The following is a 23531-nucleotide window of genomic DNA, read 5'->3' on the forward strand; positions in this document are numbered from 1 at the left end:
AATGTTTCCTGGTTTCCAGAGAGAAGACAGACTAATTTTGAAGGAAACCAAAGTTTGGATAGAACAGTTTGAGAGAGATTTGACTAGAGCACAGATGACAGAGTCGAACCTGCAGGACAAATATCAGGTAAGTGTGGGAAAGAGAGCTGGATGTTTCTAAAGCTTTTCATGCATGAGATGAAGATAAGTCATGGAATGTATATCTAGTCTTCCAAATCATACTGATGGGAAGATTCTTTAAATAAGTACCAAGCATTGTCTTAAATTTTGAGAGAACAATACTGATTCCACCTAAGCAGGTACCTTGAGGTTGCACTGTGCCCTCTGTACATCATTTCTGACAGCTCATCTTATCCACGATGCAGAACAAAAAGACAAAGTCATTGTTCTCAAAGACCCTTGGAGTTTACAGATGTCAACGGACATAAAAATCCACTGCAACCAACATCTGACTTGAGACCAACAAAAGTTACTAAAACAAATGGAGCTTACAAAAGAATTTCCTAAGTATCTGCTGAAGGACGCCTGAGGGGATGAGTCTCAGGACTGCGATCTGTAACCTGTCCCGCTCAAGACAGATGGCCTTGAGCTGAGGCAGAGTGTTGTGTCCAACCTCCTCAGGACGCCAGCAGCTGACTTTCTGCTTTCAATTTACATGTCCAAGGAGATCTTGCCACAGCAGGTTTTTCCCATTAAAAAGTTGCGGCTTCTTCCCTGTCAAGTTGCCATTTTCCTCCTATTTCAAATTCCACTTCCTTTCAGTGGGCAAGCTGAAGGTAACACATTCTGAGCCACATTCTCTCATAGACTCCACCCGTTTTATTTCAACCACTTCTCTTTGTTTGTTTGTTTCTTTCTTTCTTTTCTTTTCTTTTCTTTCTTTCTTTTCTTTTTTTTTCTCTACCAAAACGGTGCAGTGATGTGAGATCCAACACGGCAGACAATAAAGTACTTATCAAAGCAGGATTGTGGGATAGCATACATTTTTATAAATATACCCAAATTTAGAGGGTATATTTCATTGTAATTTTTTTTTAACATGGCACAACAATAAATGTGTGCTTAGTTTCCATGGATTCTTTTGCTTTGAAACTCAGTGTAATCTTCTGTTTCTCCCAAAAATAAAATTCTCTGCGGTGAGTTGCATTATAAAATGATGACTCCAGCAAACTGAAGACAGAGTACAGAAACAGAGGAGATGTGTTTGTTTTGTTTGTTGGTAAATTTCAGCTCTGACACAAATCGTCAAAAACTAGATTTCCAAGCAGCACCAGGTATTATTTTACCAGAGGAAATCAGAGGATCAGGAAACAGACACACAAACAAACAAAGTATGAAAAGAAAGTCCCCTTCGGTGCCTATGACTGTCCTGTCAGCGTTGAAAACAAGGCCGAAGACTCCGCAGTCTGAATGTGGGGAAAATTCTCTTTCAAGTTCGCATTACATAATCTGCATTTTCTTCTTGACTCGTCAGAAGTAACACATCTCCAGTTTTTCCATACACAGAGTTCTATGGGACAAAATTAAAGCCTGCTTTTACATGTTGGTAGCTTCTGAATGCCATTAAGTCAGAGATGGAGTTTATGTTCACATTTGTGTTCATCGGCTCCCCCTAGTGTTCTTCAGGGGAACTTGCAGGTTAATAACGGAAATTCTCCCCAGGGTCTATGAACTCTGTAGAACTCCCCCGCCCCTGTAATCTAACTGTACATCTTAATGGCATTTTCAGTTCAAACTTGGATGTGGAGTCATATTTTAGATGTTCAAATTTACAATTAATGTTAGTTTTCCATTTACGTCTGTGAATTGAATCACTTTGTAGATCTGCTAGTTTATTATGAAAAATGTACAACTTCAGGATAACTATTTTTATATTAGTTTCAAGCCTATGGTTGGGTCTAAGCATGATGAAATTTTTTAAAAATATTTATTTATTTATTATGTATACAATGTTCTGTTTGTGTGTATGCCTGCAGGCCAGAAGAGGGCACCAGACCTCATTACAGATGGTTGTGAGCCACCATGTGGTTGCTGGGAATTGAACTCAGGACCTTTGGCAGAGCAGGCAATGCTCTTAACCACTGAGCCACCTCTCCAGCCCCAAGCATGATGAAATTTTAAATATTCTGTGGCATACTTAAAAATTTTATAGCATAAAATTAAATGATTATTATGTAAGTAATAAGACCAAAAGAAAACCTCTTTATACAGGATTTATTAGTAAATCTAGGTATGTTTAATTCAGCATTATTTGACATATAATATTTATTATATATAGTAATATGATGCACTATAAATAATAATACTTCTTGATAGAGCAATTATTTTATTCATTAGTATTTATAAATTCGTACTTGTATTTAACAATGCTTTTCTGGCAAACATAAACTGGTTCATAAATTACTTAACTAGAAATCAGTCCTTTTTAAAGTTTTAAAGTCATTTGGAAGTAATGGTTTACTCTTTTAAAGATTCAGGCGTGCCGGGCGGTGGTGGCGCACGCCTTTAATCCCAGCACTCGGGAGGCAGAGGCAGGCGGATCTCTGTGAGTTCGAGGCCAGCCTGGTCTACAAGAGCTAGTTCCAGGACCGGAACCAAAAGCCACGGAGAAACCCTGTCTCGAAAAACAAAAAAACAAACAAACAAACAAAAAAGATTCAGGCGTCCTGTGATATATATGCACCCACCACTACCATCCCCCAACTTTCCTTAGTGCCCCTCACCCCATGCCTCCTCACCTTCATGCCTTATTTATTCGTTATGGTTATTGATAACCCCTTGAGTCCAACTAGTGCTGCCTCTGTGTTCATAAGTGTGTGAGCACAGACTGGAGCACAAGCAAGCTGTCAGGTGCCATCCATAGGGGAGAGTGAGTCCCTCTTTCCCAGGAGCCATCAGGGTCAATAGCTCCTCACTCAGGGTGGGGCCTCAGATCTCTCCAAGCTGGAATTTTGACTGGCTTGATTTTTTAAAATTGATTTTTATTGAGCTTTGCGTTTTTCTGTGCTTCCCCTCCCTGTTCTCCCCCCTTTCTACCCTCCCCCAAGGTCTCCATGCTCCCAATTTCCTCAGGAGATCTTGTCTTTTTCTACTTTCTACTTCCCTGTAGATTAAATCTATGTAAGTCTCTCTTAGTATCTTTATTGTCTAAATTTTCTGGGATTGTGGTTTGTAGGCTGGTTTTCTTTTCTTTATGTTTAAAAACCACTTATGAGTAAGTACATGTGATAATTGTCTTTCTGTGTCTGGGTTACCTCACTCAAAATAACGTTTTCTAGCTCCATCCATTTTCCTGTGAAATTCGAGATGTCATTATTTTTTTCTGCTGTGTAGTACTCCATTGTGTAAATGTACCACATTTTCCTTATCCATTCTTTGGTTGAGGGACATTTTAGATTGTTTCCAGGTTCTGGCTATGACAAACAAACATGTTATGAACATAGTTAAGCACATGTCCTTGTGGCACAATTGAGCATCCTTTGGATATACACCCAAAAGTGGTATTACTGGGTCTTGAGGAAGGTTGTTTCCTAATTTTCTGAGAAATCAGACTGGCTTGATCTAGCCGGTCACGAGAGCTGCAGTGAGGTGATAAATACATCAGCATGTCATGTCCAGAAGTGAACATCCCACAACTTCCATCCCATATACCAGCGCTTACCTTCTCTCTGTTCTCTTTGGTAAGTTTCCTGGTCCTTGGGTGGTGGGAAGTTGAGACGGATTTCCCATACAGCAGAGCACTCAGAACAGTTTCTACTCTTCACTTAGACCAGTTATGAATCTCCGCATGAGCCATGACTCACTGAAAAGAGAAGCGTCTCTATAAAGTTGAGAGCAGCCCAGATCTGCAGGCACAAGCGTAAATTATGTAGATTGCAGTTTGACAGCATGTCCATTTAGCAGAAACAATAGGAGATTTTCCTGATAGGGTGTGGGATCTCCAGTCAGGGGCTTTTGATAACTTTTATAGTAATGGACACAAGATCCTGCCTGTGGAGTGGGCACAATCAGAAAGCACTTTGTTAACCTCATAACTACTGTCATGGCACCTCACACCAGTGGACACTTCCTGCCAGCAGGCCGTTCTTGTAGCAGGCCCTGCTCATCACTGGATAAGGGCGTTGCTGTCTTGTCTCGTTAGCAGCCTTCTCAGTACCTGGTGGTGCTGTGTAAGTGAGCCAGGAGAGAGAGGTAGGGCGATTTCTCTACGTCCGGTAACCAAGTCAGTGGTGTCTTCAGAAATAAGGTCTTGCCATCTATTTATGGTGGACACACAAAACAGTGGCTGAAACATGATTGATAAAATCTCAGAGAGAGAAATTGGGGTTCAACCTAAAGATCCGAAAAACAAACTACCTCAGTCTGAAAAGGCGATGTTGCCTCCAGGAATCTCAGAATGAGACTGTGCCTGAGAGCTGTCTCCTCCCATCTTATAATCCCCTCTATTAAAGGTGTACCACTACCATCTGGTCTCTATAGAAAGCTAGTATGTCTACTGGGTTTAAATGTGTGTGTGTGTTATTGCTGCATGGTCTATAAGGCTGGCCAGTGTGGCTGTTTTATTTTTCTGAGTGTCAGGCAAGCTTTCTTTGTTAAAATGAAAGTGAAATGTCACTACAAGTGGCCCAAGGAGGTAGGTTATGCCTGAGACTGAGATTTTCGTTTCATAACCCATGCCTTCTGGGAGCAGCATCGTCCACCTATGCAGGGTACTTCTGTTCAAACTCCACTGTGTGTATGTGTGTGTGTGTACAAGTGTGCAAATATATATTACAAACTAGTTGATTTCCATATGGCTAAATCATGTATCCTTAGTTTCGGCTAATCCACCCCCCTACTTTATCTTCTCCCCAAAACCTCTGTCCCAGTTTAACCCTTTAACCCTGAGTATCTTCCGTCTCTCCTTCCCAGTCTCCTGTGTTGTATTACCCCTCAAATTGAATTGGGTGGGTGGTGTGTGGAAGATCATAGGTTCCTATGCACCCTTCATTTTGGTTTATCCTTCCCCCAATACCGCAATTCCTTGTTTCTCATCCCCTCCGTGCTTGCTCTCTTCCCAGTGTCCACCCTCTCTACATTCCTTCTATCCATACTTTACTATCCCCACCCAGTAGGTGTCTGCCTTTAGTCGCCCACTTCTCGTTTCCTGGCTTCTAAATGAAGTACAGGTTAAATATATAAATCCCAGTATTCTGAGTGGGACCTATATCTGCAAGCCAACTGTCCATGTCTGTCTTCCTGAGCCTGGTGAGCTCACTCAGCATTAATTATTTTTTTCCACTTCCATCCATTTCTGCACAGACTTTGTAATTTCTAAGTGTTAGTCCTGCTTTTGCTGTTTGTCTTTGCCAAACTGAAGGGATGATATGTAGAAAACAGCAAACACGGTCAAGGTCTCAGGCAGACAATGTTACGGCTGCCGTTGGTAATGTTTTCAATGAGAGCTGAGCGTTCTCCAGCTGTAAAGGATCCTTACTTAGGGGATGTGGTTTTCTTCGCTTTTGGTTTTGGGGGCTCATTGCCGTATTGTTTCTGTGTTTCCTCTTTTAGTCATTTAAGCACTTCAGAGTTCAGTATGAGATCAAAAGGAAGCAGGTGGAGCATCTGATACAGCCACTGCACAGGGACGGCAAACTGTCGCTTGACCAGGCTTTGGTGAAACAGTGCTGGGAGAGAGTGTCCTCCAGGGTAAGTCAGTTTCGTCTGGATGTGCATCTCAGCCAAGCTCCGCTTCACTGTCTTTCGCACGGTGGTTGCATCAGGGCCTGTTCCCTTTGGCCGAGGCTGGAAAGGGTTAACTGTGGGAGCACATTTGCCCTCTGGTCAGGCTTCCCTGTACATTGCTGGATGTGCTTGCTATAGCAGCTACCGCCCTGCTTCCCCATCCCAGATAAGACTGCCCTCAGCTGGGGAACAGACAGAAGTCCTGAAAGACCTTTCTGGTGGTACAGGAGATTTTAGTGGGATTCTCACATCTGGTGAATTAATGCTGCAGCCTCTGGGCTTGTCAGCAGGTCTGGTCACTTCCACTCAGTGTGACTTTCATCACACCGAAACCAGTGGTCACTAGGTTCTTCCCATAGACAAAAGTCACTTCCATGTTCTAGCAAGGCCCTTCTGTGTCTAACATTATTTTGTCTCCTCAAAATTTACTGCAACTTTAGTTCCCTCTCATGCTCAAAGTGTCAGACTATGGAGATACTTTCACCATATTTATTGAATTAGCCTGGGGTTTTTTTCTTTAATCAACCTTTCTGTCTCTCCCTCTCCCCTCGCTCTCATGTACGCGAGCACACCCATGTGCACAAGCATACTTACACGTGCACACTCATGCAGTTGCATGCATAGCCGTGTGCAATTCTCAGAGAACTAGAGATTTTAAATCTGATGAGGGGTGGCCCCAGGGACCCACCTGTCCCTTCTTCCTCAGAGCTGGGATTGGTTACAACACAAGGTATCTTGTGTGACTCAGGTCTTGATGCTTGTGGGGTGAGCACCTCTTTCCTTTGAGTTCTCTTCCCAGACCCACTGTGAGTCTTCTGTAGATTTTTCAAGTTCATTTAGGGGAATTTTCTGAAATTATTTTCTGTAGCAGAAACATTTTATTTTCCTGTTTCAGCTCTTTGATTGGCATATACAGCTGGATAAATCTCTTCCTGCACCTCTGGGCACTATAGGTGCCTGGCTATACAGGGCAGAGGTGGCCCTGAGAGAAGAGATCACCATTCAGCAGGTCCATGAAGAAACAGCAAAGACAATACAGCGGAAGCTTGAACAGCATAAGGTAAAATTCTGCCTAGGAACTGTCTTAGTTACCTTTCTATTGCCATGAAAAGACCCTGGATAAGGCCAGTGACAAAAGGATGAATTTAATATGGGTGTTGACAACTCCAGGTAATTAGAGTCAAGACCATCACAAGGGGGAGTACACCAGCAAGGAGAACAGGCATGGTGCTGGGACAGTTGCTGAGAACTCACATCTAATCCACAAGCAGCAGTCAAGAGAGAACTAACTGGGAAGGCAGTGAGCTTCTGAAATCTCAAAATCCTCCCCAGCGACACAGGTCATCCAACAAAGCCACACCTCCTAATCCTTTTCAAACAGTTCTACTAACTAGGGACCAAGTATTCAAATGTGTGGTCCCTGTAGGTACCATGCTTATTCAATCTACCACAGAAACCTTTCCAGGATGATCACATCCTGGAGTCCCTGGAGATGCAGCCTCATCAGAAGGTACACAGGTGTGCCCCCTCTGAACATCCATCCTCCATAGTTCACATTCTTCCTCCTAGGAGGTGCCAGAAGCAGTGGTTTTCTTGCCTGTACTCATTACTGACAATTTCAGTACATTGATTTCATAAAATACCTTCCAATAACTCTGGGGTAGGTTTTCATATCTGCAGCCATAATTATTTCTGTGGCTATAGGCTATGTTTTTTATTTTAAAAAGATAAGCTTCTAGATGATATGAGTTTATGTACTAATATGATTGGCCATTGATTCTATACCTCATCTCTGTATTCTTTCTCAAGGAATGACAAACAAAAGCTTCCAGTCCTGATTCTTTAGTTGTGCATGGGGAATAAAGGCCTTGGGATACAGTTAAGGACTTTGGTGACCTGTGTGTGGTTAGTGTGTGACTGTTCTCAAATGTTTTATAATACTACAGGCCTAAATCACTAAGAATGCTATTTTTGATTGACCAAACGTTAATGCAACCATGTATTTTTCTTATCCCTTTTGTTCTGTGTTTCTGTTTTAGCATGTATATGAAAAACAAGCTGATATGTAGAGATTTCTCCTCCTGTTATTATCAAAAATACTTTTCCCGTCAACTTTTTGATGTGTTTTTAATTACCTGAGGGAAATACTATTTAAAAGATCAAAAGATTAAATATGATTTAAAAGATCAAAAATCAGACTCATGACATCTCTGTGTCATGCACCTGAGACCCTGGTTTTGGAATTCCTGATACACTTGCCATGCCATTTGATCTCAGTAGACAAAGCCTGGACTAACTCATCTAGTAGTTTGGCACAGCTGTGTGGCACCATCACTCACCTCCACTTACACTTTTGCCTTCAGACACTTCCATTTTCTTAAAGTTGGAGGTCAGCTAGGTCTACGGAGCAAGTTCTAGGACAGCCAGGGCTACAAAGAGAAAACCTGACTCAAAAAATAAATGATGTGTGTGTATATATTTGTATTTCTTGTGTTAACAATTTATATACAATGCCTGTAGGGCAAGGAATATCTATTCTAACTCCACGTGGGCATCTTATTATTGACAAGTTACTCCTGAGGACTCAATAGCTGGTACCACCCAGGGAAAAGAAATAAATACCATGGCAACAACATCACCAAACAAAACCCAAAGCGGCAGGACAATTGAAATCAGGCCTGAAGTCATAGGCTCCACAAGGATGGAGTTCTGGGCTTCATTTCTGGCCTTCCGTTGGCCAAGGGGGAGAAGGAAATTACAGAAGAAGCACAATAACTGTACATTAAAGCAAACAGGTATCCCACTGTCCGCACAAAATACACAGTTCTTACTGTGAAGAGGGTAAGAGATAGTGTGTTCTGGAGCCATATTTGAGTGACGGTGACTTGGGGAACTTGGATCTACGTTGGCCCAGGTTCCATGCTCCAGTTTCACAGAGTTTTTATAGCAACAGTACAAAGAGAGTTTAAATATAAACATTTAAAAATGCATTGATAGAAACATCAGAGAAACAAGTTCCAGCAGGATAGGGAAACTCTGTTACAGCCTCAAATACTTTCAGGTGATATTTTTAGTTTTGGGGTTGGTGGAAGCTACTTATCTGCAAACTGACAAATTCTAAGATGTTTTTCTTTCTAAATCTGTGAACTGCAGAATATCCTGTAAAGAGGTGTCAAGAAATGGCCGTTCACAGAGTTAAAAGGGGGAGGGTCAAAGCGAGTCCAAGATAAGGTATAATTACATCCTGGATCTGCAGCATCCCAACCTCTCCACACCACGGCAGCTGTAATTAGTCAACCCGTCTTTGCTCACATCTCCTTTCCAGGAACTCTCGTTCACAGGAACGACAGAGAGGAAAACGGGAGAGATAATGGAGAATAAAAAAATACGAATGGAGTTAAATATGAGTAAAAGTAAAAGTAATAAATCATCTTTGAGACAAAGAAAGGGAGAAAGAAGAGGGTTTAAGAAAAACGGAATAGTGTAAGTGGAAAAAGGAAAGAGCTGGCGACAGAAGCATGATAAAGAAATAAAGGCTATTCGGGAATAAAGTTGAACTGGTGAGATTCTGAGTAACAAAAGCTGAGTGGCTTTTTCCAAGCAAAATGCTATAAAAAGAATACTAAAATGAATATAAAGGAAAGAAAGCCTGTTTGTTTGCTTTAAATTTTGTGTCTTTTTAAAGACAAAGGATTTTGAAAAGCCATTTTCCATCCCCTCTACTTTTGGAACCTGCTAAGTTTGGGCGGCGGAGTCGTGAGTCATGGCTTGAGCATGATCCTGTCAGGAGTCAGTGGTCACCTCTGGGCTGATTTTATTTAGGAGCTTTCTTTCTTTGTGTCCTGGGAACTGTGCTGGCCCATATGACCTCCATGACCTGTGTCCTGGGACGGTTGCCCCAGCCTGTGAACATGCACACAGCACGCATCCAAGCCAAAGGGGCATCACCAAGCGCATCAGAGAGCAGGATAATAAACAAAACAGGACACAGTTCTCCAATGGAGGCTATAGAATATCTTGTCTCTGGGTTTTAGGGCTTTCAAGTCCTGCCCATAATCACCCACTGGGAAAATGAAGCAATTGTTCAGAGTTCAGTCATTCTAAGCACCAAATAACATATTGGCGAGGCAGTGGTATATCCTGCCTGCCTCAGCTTGGAGCCCTCAGCCTTCACAGCAATCACCCAGGAACAATGAAGGTAACAGCCCTGATCACCGAGTCCTCTCCGGCCCAAGCTCGTTGAGACCCATGCTTCTCGATCACTCTGTGCTTATGCGCATTCCGTTCTGTGAACGCCTGTTAGTGGCATCTCCCATTCAGGCACTGGAACACGATGTCCCCAGCCTCCATGCTTGTGCCTTGATTTCAGGTCTGAGGGGGTAACTCAGTTCCAATATGTCTCCTCTCATATCTCATGAACCTGTAGCCCCAGGTGAAAGGAGTGTCAAAATGGCTCTGCTTTCTGATGCTCTCACTGTCTCTCCAGACCCCACATTGACCTTAAAGCTTGAGAGGACCGTCCACCGCTCCTGCGTCTAGGTCTGGCGACCTTATTGGACCTACACTGTGGTTGAGGCTTTGTCTGCTGCCCCAAACCACACAGCTGGGATTGGAGCTGGGGGCTGCTTTCTCTGTCATCTTTGCATTACTCTCTGCCTTGTGCTGTCCCATTGACCCCTTCCTTGGTTTCTAGTGCTCTTTCTCCATTTTACTCTTTGGAATATTGTGTTGCCCTGACTCTTCTCATTCCAACAATAAGCTTCGATTCCTCCACCCTACTCTGGAATTCCTATTTTTAAATTTTTTTTCAGCAAAACTCCTTTTTCCAAAGTGACTGCTCTGATTTATATTGTGGTCAACACTATCTAAGACTTTGCTCCTTTCCATATCCCCAACAACTCTTGTTGTGCTCCATATTTATGATAATAGCTACCCTCGCAGGCATACAGTTATATCTCATTGTGGTTGGAATTTAGATTCCTATAATCACTCAGTAGGTTGAACTTTTTTCAGCCATCTACCGCCTACTTCTTTGCCTTTTTTTGCCCAAGTCTTTTGTCATTTTTAACAAAGGTATTTGTTTCTTACTCTCTTTTGATCTTGATTGTCAACCTGCTTGGCTTGAGAAGTATCTAGGGTGTTAGTATAGTACTCCAGGTGGGGGCTGGGAGGGCAAGCTAAATAAGATTAACTAAGGGGAGAAGCATCTCATTGATTATGGGCAGCTCCCTTCACTGCAGGCTTGTAGCCCAAGTCAAAGAAAAGTATATTCTATGCTTTCTAGTGGGTATGCTGTGAGTTGCCTGCCATATCCTTCCCACTATGGAAGATAGGAGTCCCTAAACCTACAAGTTAAATAAACCTCCCCTCCTTAACTAGTTTATATCTGGCAATTTGTCATAGAGATGAGAGACGTCTAAGCCCCCCTAACTCTGTGAATGACTGGCAAATACTTGTTTCTGGTCATCTCTGTTGGCGATTCTCCTTGTTCTGCAGCCCTTTAGCCTGACACAATCCCACTTGCCTCCTTTTGCATTTGTTGTCTGTGCTTTGGGGGTTCTAGAAAAACTACACCTAATGCCACTGGCCAGGCTGCCTGTGTTCCTTCGGTCCTTCCTTCTTTCCTCCCATCTTTTCTTCTTTCTTCTTGTTTTAGACAGTGTTTCACTGTGTGGCCCTGGCTAGCCTAGAACTTGATAAATAGACCAGACTAACGTCAAACTTACAGAGACAGAGATCTGCTTGTCTCTGCATCCTGAGGTCTGGGATTAAAAATGAATGCCACTTTAAGTTTCTCACAAGGGTATTTTTGTTTATTTGGCTTTGGTCTTCTATAGTATTTGCTCCTTTATTTAATCCTATTTGAGCTGATTCTTGTACAAGCAGTGAAATTTCCATAAACATACTTTTCCAATTGTCGATCGAATAGATTGTCCTTCCAATAGTGTATTTTGGGCATTTTTGCCAAAAATCAATTGATCGTAGATATATGGGTTTGTTGCTGGGCTCCCTGTCCTAATTCATGAGTGACTGTGTTCAGAAAACTTTTGATTTGCTTATTATCTCTCTCCACGTTTCTCCCTGACACTATCAATATGCACAAACAGACATGCAGAATTCCCTGTCATCTGCTTTTTCAAATTACAGTGTAACTCTGAGGTCTGTTCCATCTATGCAAATACACACACACACACGAGTCTGGACCTTCCTGTCTATGCCTCTGTTCTCAGTAATTGTAGGGTCAGGCTGTAGAGGAGCCAAAGTTCAAGTCTCAGCTAAGTTTAAGACACATCACACATTTAGAATCAGAAGTACTGGGCCCATTGCATCATGGGATACAGAGTACAAACAAATGGGAAAAAAGTTCTAAACAAGAGTACACAGAAACTACCGTTCTCACAGATTAGTAAGTATGTGTCCCATGTAATAATTTCCTAAAAAATAAGTAACAACTGAAAGTATTTTAACTTAATGTGTCTAAGACAAAAGAAGTTACCTTAGAATTTTAAATGTGATGTAGAATGTGGATGAGTTGTGGGTCTGTGTGTGAGTAAAGAAGTTTCCATCAAAGGTTTCTTCCATGGTAGCTTTCCAGCGCTGGGGAGGGAGAAGCATATGGTAGGAGGTGGGGCCTCCAAACCGGAGGTATGACAAACACCACGTGACTGTTGTTTATGCACTGAAACCTTGAGCACAGAACAAATGCAAGTGTGTGCCAGTTGCTAGAATGTTATAGAAAGTTCCGCAGATGGTGGTAATTTTCCCACAGAATGACTTTTTCAGTTGGATGATTCACATGGTCCTCTGTGCGTGTCACTGACTATATGAGCCATTCTGATGAGAGGAAGATGGAAGATAGATAGATAGATAGATAGATAGATAGATAGATAGATAGATAGGAAGAGATAGATGAAAGATAGATTATTATCTTGATAGATATATGATAGATTATTATGATAATAGATAGATAGTAATTATTATTATATAGATAAATAGAAGATGGATATTATGATAGACATATTATTATTATGATAGATAATTATGATAATAGATATAGTAGATAGATATATAGTTAGCAAAAGAGAGACAGAGAGATGAGAGAGTCAGAAAGAGCATGCATGTGCCTATGCTAGCCATCCAACCATCTACCCAAATATGATAAACAAGATATAATGACCAGAAAAGATGGAAAGTGGGGAGATGTGTAGGAATGGGTGATCATGAAGATGTGGATATAAAATGAAGGGGGAAACAGACAACAAGAAAATTAAAGCATGCAATAGTGAGACAACAGGAAATAAACAGAGGCGGGCAGAGGACAAGTCCGGGTGGATCACAGAATGATGGTTTTCATTGAGGCAGACCTCTCCATAGACCTGGCCACAGGCAGTTAGAGTAGCATGGTTATAGAGCATCATTGCAACTATGCAATCAATTCTAATTTATTCAGAGTATACTTATTAGGTACTTAACAGTAAATTGAGCTGCGAAGACAGGAAGTTTGGATCATTTTTTTATTAAAATTCTAACTTTTCTCAGTAACTCACAATCCGTGTGTGATATAACCCACTGGCAGGCATATCAGACTCAGTAAGAGATCAGCAACCTGAGAAGAGCACGCCAGGGAAGTCTGTGTGCATAAACAGGATGTTTGAAAGCATTAGCTCGACTTTCCAGTATGAAAAGGAATTCTGATTTCAAAAAACTTAAACATGCTATGGAAACCTAGGATGCTTATTTTTTTCTGAACTCAGCACACAAGATAAAGTATATTTATATAACATGTTTTCTTCATTTACTGTGTTGCCAGTATACAAGTTAAGTATTTAAAAATGTGGACTGCAGATAATTCTCCTTATAAACAGTTCTATGGTGATTTCTTTTTACTATCTATTTTATTTTTATGCTTCTGTGCATGTGTCTATGTGTGAGTGTGTGTGTGTGTGTGTGTGTGTGTGTGTTTGTGTATGTGCCTGTGGAGGCCAGAAGAGGTCAGCAAATTCCATGAGCAACCCTGTTTTTTAGCATATTTTTAAGTTAACTAATATGTATATTATATCAGAATTCATTAATTATACAAAGTATAGCTGTGTAATTCTTTATATTTTCTAGAGAGCTTAATACTCAGTTATCTAGAAAGAGAAAATATCCCTTACAGGTGATTATGGAGGATTCAGCCATGTTTCTGATGTGGGATGTCCTTTTGTATATGTGCTGCTCTTATTGGTTAATGAATAAAGCTACTTTGACCTATGGCAGGGCAGAATATAGACAGGTTGGAAGAGATATGTATAGAGAATAGGCAGAGTCAAGGAGATGTCATGTAGCTGCCGAAGGAGAAAGATGGCTCTGAAACCTTACCAGTAGACCACAGCCTCGTGGTGATACATGGATAAATAGAAATGGCCTATTAGCTCAGGCTTCTTATTAACTAGCTCTTACATCTTCAATTAACCCATTTCTATTAATCTGTGTATCATCACGAGGCTGTGACCCACTGGTAAGGTTCCAGCAGCGTCTTTCTTCTTCAGCAGCTACATGGCGTTTTCTTGACTCTGCCTACTCTCTTTATATTAATCTTCCAGCCTCGCTATATTCTGCCCTGCCATAGGCCAAAGCGGCTTTATTCACTGACCAATAAAAACAGCACATATACAGAAGGACATCCCACATCGTGTTTTAATCTAAGTAACTAATTTTACTGAACACTTAACAAAAGGATATGACATAACATTGCCACCCTCTTCTGTAGATAGCTTTACTATGGGCAGGGAGAAAAATAAATGCATTACTCAAAGCCACATAACTGTCTGAAGTTCCAAGCTTTAAATGTGCCCACAAAGTTGTTAACATGTTGCATTTAACAGGAGTCATACTTTGTTGGCAAGGCAAGAATTTCAAGTCTTAAGGAACCATGAGAATGTTGCAGGAGAGAGCTACTTGTTCGTCCCAGCACCTAGAACCAAAATAATCACACAGAAACTGTATTATTTAAATCACTGCTTGGCCCATTAGCTCTAGCTTCATATTGACTAACTCTCACATATTAATTTAACTCATCTCCATTAATATGTGTATTGCCATGTGGCAGTTGTTTGCCAGCAAAATTTCAGCATGTCTGATTCAGATGGCGGCTCCATGGCATCTCTCTCTCTGCCTTCCTTCTCCCAGCATTCAGTTCAGTTTTCTTTGCCTACTCAAGTTCTGCATTGCTATAGGTCCAAAGCAGTTTCTTTATTCATTAACCAGTAAAAACAACACCTAGATAGAAGGACCTCCCACACCGTGAGAATGGTGTTCTGTCTCCACCATCTCCTGAGCCTCCTTGTATTATCAACCCCACTCAAGTCATTTTCTCTCCTTCTTGCAAGTTTTATTTCCTGATGGTGATTCCTGGCATGATAATTAGAATGTTCAACATCCCATAGATGATCCTCACACTACTTGGCCTCTCAATACCTTTACCTCTTCTCTGGTGACCCTGCACCATGATTGACCCCACCACGCTCTCCATCATCCTTGCCTATCATCATCATCAGTAGCTGGAACCCTCCACAACTGCTCTGCCAAACAATCCAGTCTCCAATCAAGAAAGTTTTCATCCATCTGGACCCCTTAATTATTAACGCTATGGCACTTTGACTCTATTGCCTTTAATTTTATTTCATTCTTTATCCTTTATGTTTGTTCATAAAAGTCACTCACTGGGTTCATCCTCCATTCCATTGTTCATGTCTCACCTGTTCTTACTAGCCTGGTAAAAATATAACTCTGATTAAAAACAGTTTCTGCATAGACCATGCCTCCACACAGGTGGCTGATGAGGCTGGAGAACCCCTACGTTCCAACACAGTGACTAACCCAACTGGGCTCCCAAGGCTGTGTAACAGTCACAAGGTCTTTCCTAATTCCAAGCCCTCTCCATTTCTGGGACATCTATTTCATACTGTGTCTCCTCAGCCTTCCACACCTCCTCCCTGTCCTCACTCTTAGCTGATGGCACTGCTTCCTATTTCCCCAAGAAAAATAGAAGCAATCAGAAAAGAATTTCCGCAAGCTCCCACAAATACATCAACCCACCTACTTGCATCTGTGCCCAAATACTCCATCCTCACTTCTGCTGCTGTGGATGAACCATCTGTGCGCCCAACCAGGGCCAGTCACTCCATGAGCCTAAGATATTATTCCCCCTTCCTTTGAAGGATATACAGTTACATCTCCTTGCTCCATTGTTCTCTACATCTCTCTCCATTAGGTTCCCCCTAACAACACACACACACATGTGGATAGACAGAGTTTTTCCCTCTCATTTTAAGTTTTTTTATTCATCCTACCTGCCTTATCAGCTATTCTTCAAATGCCCTAGTTCTGTTTACACAAATATACTCTTAAGACTTTTCTGTGTCTCCTTTTTGATTCCCATGTCCTCTCTGAAAACCACTGTAATAAACCATCACTAATGTGACCCACCTCAAGTTGAACAAAATCAGCCTTCCCATCCACTGGCCAGCTATTAGCCATCCTTATTCTTCATCCATCAGAGACATTTTATAAAGCACTTCTGTGTCCATAAAACTCTTCTTTCATTGGCTTCCCACTTTTCTACCTAGCTTTCTCTCTCTCTAGTTGTTCCCGGTTTTCAGTAGACTTTTAGTGAGCATCTGCACAGCATTAAGTAGTGTTCAGAGTATTCATGATATATTTTTATTCATGAGGGGAGACACTGATCCCTGACATTCAGTATATGACTCATCTCTAAAGGATGCAGATAAAGGTAATAAATGTAGTAAATAAACAATTAAAGATTTGGGGACAAAAAGGAGAGGGAATGTTGATGTTTTAATTTAAATAAGAGACTGGTGAAAATTCACAGTAATGATGGCCTCAGAGCCAAGTATATTCCACCATGATATCCTTGCCCTGGGCATCCCTAAGGAGTTTTCTCTCTCCACTGATATTCTTTTTTCCCATCTTCTTCATCTTTTGGGGGCCTTCATTAACTTCCCTTACTCCAAAATGTGGGATCTACTTGTTTCTTTTGCTCCCTCCTGGTAACTGAAGGAGGTGTGTTGATAATTCCCACAGCAGTGTAGACTTGCCAGTTCCTATGCTGTTTGTTTATTATAGGTTCCCCCCATAAATTTGGATTGAATTTTGGGAATTTCACATCATGAACCCCAGTTCCACTCATCTCCTAGTCCTTATATATCTGACCTCTACCCTTGTAACCTCCCCGAAATAAAATAGAAAACTAAAATTTAAAAAAAAAGTCTTGTCATGAAGCTACAACGTGACACAGTGCATCCCACAGTCTACCCCTCTGTCTAACAAATTTTACTTGCAAATGTTCACTGTGATGAGCCTTTAGTTTGGTTTGAGGTCCCTGGCTTCTACCACACTATCAACAGTAGACTGAGATACCCCTTGGATATCCTGTTGTTGCCCTGAATCAAATAGATTCTGCAACCTGGGTTCTGCAGGACCCTTTCACCTGCTCCGACATCTCGTAGATGGGATAGATGTTGGCACAGGCATGGGTGGTAGCTGAGTTGGCAACTTTCCAGTTCTCCCACACCCATACCATAAGGGCCAGCTCTCCCACCTTACCCAGGCGAGTGGTAGGGCTAACTCTCCTGCACCCCCACCATCACATTAGCAGGGCCAGTTCTCCTGTACCCATACCACCAGGGCCAGCTCTTCCATCCTGCCCAGGCGAGTGGTGGGGGTAATTCTCCTGCACCCACACCATCAAACCGTCAGGGCCAGCTCTTCTGCGCCCATGCCACCAGGGCCAGCTCTTGCACACTGTCCAGGCAAGGGGTGGGGCCAGCTCTCCCACACCCATGCCCAGGACCAACTAGTCTTACACTGCTTTATCAGTTTATATGTATTTTGACATTTACTATGTACATTCAGTCTCTGAATTAATACATCGTCTATTAATGTGGGACTCTGATCATCAATACATTCATTACTTATTGTAATTACTTATAGTACATAGGAAATCTTCCTAATGTATTTTATAATCTAAAAATTCCAGCCTTCCTATTGTCCTAATGGGTAGATATTATTCTCTTATTCTTAAAAAAGAAAAAAAAAACAACTTTTCCTTTCATTTTTTCTTCATCTACATAGAAATATGCTCTTTTACCTCTCATGTAACTGCTTTTGCTTGTTCCTCTAACCTGACAATCTCAGGCCTTTCTCATTTGACTATTTTCTTTTTGTCCTTTCCCCTTTTTTTTTCTATTTGTCAAGAGAAATTTTTGTCTGGTTTTCCTTTTCCCCCAGGATTTCTCCCTCTCTCTCCCTCTCTTCCTTCGGTTCTTTTGGGTTTGAGACAAAGTCCCATTCTGTAGCTCAGGTTCGAACTCACAGCACTCCCAGGTCCTGGCATAGCAGGCAGCCACCACTGCACCCACCATAGCTCGTTTCCCGCCTCTGCAGCTTTCCCTCTACTGAGCTGAAGCTGTAAGTCACAGGGATGCTGTGGTCTTCCTAGAAGTTCAACCATAGGTATTTGACAATATAGAAAAGCCACGTTTGAACCATCTCTAATCACTGTGAGAGCTAGGATTCCTTCCAGCTTACACACTACCGTTCATTACAGAATGGCTGACATTTTCCTGGCTCCGTGTTTCCCTGGCTGTTACTCTTGGTAGCTGGTCCCTTACCTTGGTGACTATTACTCCCCCCCCCCACACACACACACACCGCTCCTCGCTCCTGCATGCTTGCTGAATCTGGCCTTAGCCTTTCTGTGAGAGATTCCGACCCCATCAAGGAAATCCATTTCTAGTGTCTCATCTCGTTCATGTTCCAAAGTCCAGCATCCTACATGCTGTGTTGATGCCTGCTCTGGACCATCTGAATATTTATTTTGATTTTACTTATAATTTGTTATCCATTGTGGAACGTATTTTGCTAAGAATGAGAGACCTAAACAGTTGCATTGCTTGTAAACCCAGTGAAATGAACATATTATGTTTTTCTTAGTATCCAGATGTTTTGCAATGATAGGGCACTTCTTAGGAACAAGTAGTATATGGTAGCTGTAGAAATTCCTTTGCAAGTCTGTGACATGTTTGTATTTGCTTTATTTTGTCAAGAATTTTCTTACCGTACTGGGTATTAAAACTGTCAGGTCTACTAAATGAGAGGTAGCTGTGAAGGTACAAATTGCTCTGAAGTTACTTGAGGGCAGTTTCAGCCAAGACCATATGCTCTTGGAGGTGTGACGGCACACTGAAAAGCTGGGAGAATGCCATAGGGTTCGCCAACGACAGCTGTTCTGAAAACAGCCCTGTCTCCTCTTTTCTCTGGGGGTCAAAGATCCCGCCATCTGGTGTGAATGACTTGTGAATGTGTGTGTGTGTGTGTGTGTGTGTGTGTGAGAGAGAGAGAGAGAGAGAGAGAGAGAGAGAGAGAGAGAGAGACTTGGACTGGCAGCAAAGATGCATTCTTTTTATACATAAGTGTGTGGCTGGTAAAAAACACAATAGAGAAATCAAGATTCATATTAACCTAAAGAACAGGGAAGCCGCTATATAAAGTTAAGGAACAACGTTGATAAGCATTGCATTTGATCTCTTCTCCGGTGGTCTCCTGGAGGCCACCTGGAGGCTGTTTTCTGTACTTTTGAAAATTTTTCTTACCAAACCATATTTTCAAAGTCTGTTGTAATTGGCAAGTGGTATTTAAGGCAGACTTCGCAAATTCCAGCTGAAAATAACAGCAGGGAAGCTAAGCCCTGTTAGCATGAAGGGGTTAAGTTTGCTGTGTTTAGTTTTTAGGGGGAAAAAAAAATCAAACAATCAAAGAATCCTCCCCCCCCACCCCCACATCTCCAAACCCCAGGCAAAACCCTGGGGTTTGTTTCTAGCGGTGATCATGCAGCCTTCGGTCTTACACCTTTAAGAGGTCTGAATGCATTGCTGGGCAAGTGTCATGTGTGTTTAAAAGATACGGGGATGGTTAGACACAGCTCCAGCAGAGTGGCTTCTCCACAGTCACAGACTGCCGTTCCAGGTAAAAGCCTGTGACAGGCGCCGGCTGCCTGAGTAGGTGCTGGCAGGGACAAATTGTTGAATACATTGGCTCATCAGCAGAGCCGGAAAATTATGCTTCTCTGTCTCTTGGGAACATGTTTCCTCATTTAAAAAAATTTTTTTTTTAATTGTATATTAGGATCTGCTTCAAAACACAGATGCCCACAAAAGAGCGTTCCATGAAATCTACCAGACCAGATCTGTCAATGGGATCCCGATGCCTCCCGATCAGCTAGAGGACATGGCCGAGAGGTAAGAGAGCGTCCGATTTTATCTGAGGGCTCTTTAAAAGACAAAATGCTAGATGGATGCTTTCGTATTCTTTTTCTCACATTTTTCTCTTCCAGAATGAATTGTTATAATTTTAACAGGGATGCTTACATTTGGTAAATGCAAAGTGGGTTCCCACACAAACGCTTCGAGTGCCAACATGCTAATATATTATTAACTGCAGAGAGTGAGTTGGAACGTTCCCACAGCTTGCAGATCAGAGAAACGCTTTCTTCATCATAGGCTGTGTTTTTATTCAATACTGTAAGGAACATTATGTAACATTGCAAAAACAGCTTATAAAAGAAACAGATGAGAGATGTGTTAGCAGGGGAGAGAGCTAAACCAAGGACTTCAATCAATCCTGTTTTCCCTTGAAGCCCGAGCTAAGAAAGGAATTGAATGCCCTGATCCTGAGCAGGGAGAGTTTAGGAGGCGGCGGTGTAACAGGTTCGGCTAGCCTCCCTTAGTTACTATTAGTTACATCCTGCGAATTCTCCCTGTCTCTTCCTAGGTTTCATTTTGTGTCCTCCACATCCGAGCTGCACTTAATGAAAATGGAGTTTCTGGAACTGAAGTACCGTCTGCTGTCCCTGCTGGTCCTGGCCGAGTCAAAACTGAAGTCTTGGATCATCAAGTACGGAAGGCGAGAGTCCGTGGAGCTACTGCTGCAAAGCTATATCGTGAGTCTCTAGCACCCTGACAGAGTCTCACCTTGAATTTAAAGTGTGCAACACCGCTTTGTCCAGCGGGTGGGAGTGGAGGTGTGGAGCTTTTCACAAACACCTGGAAAGATCGGCTTGGATGCTTTGGAATTTGTTGTTGCAAATTATGACTTTGGGAGGGTTCCCAATATTAACTGTCCCCCAAACCTAGGGATGGAGCTTTATTACTGACGAAAAGGGTTGTGTGTGTGTGTGTGCGTGCGTGCGTGTGTGTGTGTGTGTTTACTCACATGCCTTTACTTAAAACCCCATTAGTTCTTTAATGCATTACTGTATTATCCTCCAGCCTTCTGTGCTCCCAATGCGAGAAAATGTCTGCATGGAGATTGTCCACATGTTAGATTTGCTGCATGAGTCTCTTCCCAGGACTTATGCCTATGTGTACCCAGGCAATAGGGGAATTTTGTCTACAAATCTCTGTACAAATTGAACTTTTAAAGAGTACTCATGTTCTGGTCTAGATAATCCCAACTCTATCTAGAACAACAGCCCAAATTTATTGAAAGAATGTGGCTGTTCCTTTTACATAGTTAATAAACTATGTTTAATAAAGTCCATTTATTTCCCCTTAGTCTACTAATCATACTCTACACAAATTCCTTGCAACCTTTGATGGAAAGTATTCATGTTAGCACTGCATCTCTGTCCTGTCCTCTGACATTTGTTCAAGCACAGATTCCAGATTACGAATCACTAAACTCCTAACATACTGGCTTACTGCAACCTGATCAGCCACAGTGAGCTGCAGAGAATATGCTTTAACTCATACTAAAGTCGTCTCCTTTGCAAGACTCTTGAAAACATCATCAGCTTTGTTATATTTTCATTTTGTCCTTAATTGATATGTGAGCTACATGTGAATTTGAAACAAACAAAAAAGATTTTTTTTTTAACCAGGTGGTTGGTCCTTCTCTCTAGATTCACTAAAATGGTCTAGGAAACATTTGTTTCAAAAACTGAACTCTGTTAGGATATTTTTTTATTCATTTGTAGCTATTTTGGTAAGGAAAGGAAATCCACTTTTAAAATTCTAGTAAATGCTTTAGTCTCATAAATATTAAATGAAGGAATAAATTCATATCTTCAGTTTTAGTCATGGCAAACAATGCACTCTGAGCCCAGGAGTTAATTACACGGGCTCCATCCTTTGTTCCAGCTATTTACGAACAGCCAATCGGGTTTGAGTACTTAATAGGGCTGCCTTACCAGGTCGATGTTCCAAAACAATGATATTAATAATTCTCTTCAAACTTCCCGAGAGATATATAAATAGAGAGTTGATGTTCACGACAAAAAGTCAGTACTTCCTGCCCACTCCGTAGAGTTCACTGAAAGGCTAATTTCAAACTGCTCTGCACATTTCTCCTCTGTGTGAGGTGGACAATCACCCTACATTCCAGCAGCTTCCACTGTAGGTGCACTCTAGTATCCTAGTGGGGAGGTCCTAATTAAAGCATCCATAAGTGGTTTTCGAGTCCTTTTGGCTGAATAATTCCAATAACCGTGTGTCTTTTAGTGCTTCCCTTTCTCCCTCAAGGAAGACCCTGCCAGCTAAGTGTTTTCCCATACACTAAAACATTGATGCAGCAGTGTGCAGCTGGCTCGGGAGTTTCCGTGTCCCAATCCTGTGCTCATGGTGACACACGTGGGAAGAAACTGAAGTCCGAATTTGAGTCTAGATATTTCCAAATCAGAAACCTTTCTTGGCAGGCAGGTACCAATAATACTCTCTAAATACATAACCTGTGAAAAAACAAACTTCATGACCAAAGTTATTGATGTTTATTGAATTGTAATGAATTAAAGAATTTTGCTTCATAAACAGTAGTTCCTTATAATATGTTTCAAATTGAGCGATGCTTTGCTCTTGCACACTATGGTAGTTTGACTGCCTCTCTTGCTTGTTTGTGGGCATGGCAACATGGTAAAAAGATGTAGTTTGACTGCCCCTCTCGCTTGTTTGTGGGCATGGCAACATGGTAAAAAGATGAGGGGGACTGAAATGCTGTCACAGGGACCTGTGTCCTAGTCATTCATGACCCCCAGGACTCTGAAATGACTGATGTTCCTATGATGTTGTCTTTCCTGAGTGTTTCACGTTTTATCATGATGGTAGTGGTGTTGGTAAAATCAGAGATTCTGGACTGGAGAGATAGCTCATCCATAAAAGGCGAGGCTCACCACCCAAAATAAAGCAATTCTCCGACAGGGTAGACTTTCTATACTTCTTCCTTCTGTGCCACGCCCCACAAAGAGTCCCTCATCATTTTAGAGTTTTAAGGAAAATCATTCATTTCAGAACAGCTCATTTCAAAAAGTATGAAGATTTTCAATTGAACTGTAGGGGCAATTGTTGGCATCTAATTCTTTCCTTCCTTACTTAAAAAATAAACGTGGTGTGTTATTGTGTTTTCTAATAAGCAAAATGATACTGAAGCGATGAAGAGTCATTGTTCTTGGTGTCAGTTTCCAGTGAGACATGAATCACATGCAAAAGAAAAAGGAAACACATGTTTTAGGGTTGGAGAATTATGGACTATGCTTCCTAGCTGGGGTATAAGCCAATGAGTAGTTTAAATCCTTGAAAAATACACTCATGCTAATTGTGAAAAAGTTAGATTATGTGGGTCATTGACGTGGTTCAGCAGATAAACTCTTGCCACAGAGCCTTCTAACCTGAGTAAGTCAGGGATCCAAATGGTTGGGGGGAAGGGAAGAGAAGCAACTCCCTCAAATTGTCCCCTGGCTTTCGCAAATACACCAT

General features: G+C 41.7%; 1 protein-coding gene across 23 annotated transcripts in view; it reads left to right on the forward strand.

Annotated features, from left to right (window-relative positions):
- The window catches only part of Syne1 (spectrin repeat containing nuclear envelope protein 1), a 471855-nt gene that overhangs the window by 124955 nt on the left and 323369 nt on the right, over window positions 1-23531 (forward strand). For 22 of the 23 annotated variants that reach the window (XM_057763198.1, XM_057763205.1, XM_057763207.1 and 19 more), the window contains 5 exons: window positions 20-127; window positions 5551-5688; window positions 6620-6784; window positions 19912-20024; window positions 20557-20725. In XM_057763198.1, coding sequence (XP_057619181.1) covers window positions 20-127; window positions 5551-5688; window positions 6620-6784; window positions 19912-20024; window positions 20557-20725 — 693 coding nt within the window. Of the gene's footprint in view, window positions 1-19; window positions 128-5550; window positions 5689-6619; window positions 6785-19614; window positions 19753-19911; window positions 20025-20556; window positions 20726-23531 lie in introns of those variants that run through there. The other variant, XM_057763216.1, reaches the window with a different exon arrangement.

This window comes from Chionomys nivalis, chromosome 2 (genome assembly GCF_950005125.1).
Source record: "Chionomys nivalis chromosome 2, mChiNiv1.1, whole genome shotgun sequence".
NCBI classification, from domain to species: Eukaryota; Metazoa; Chordata; class Mammalia; order Rodentia; family Cricetidae; genus Chionomys; species Chionomys nivalis.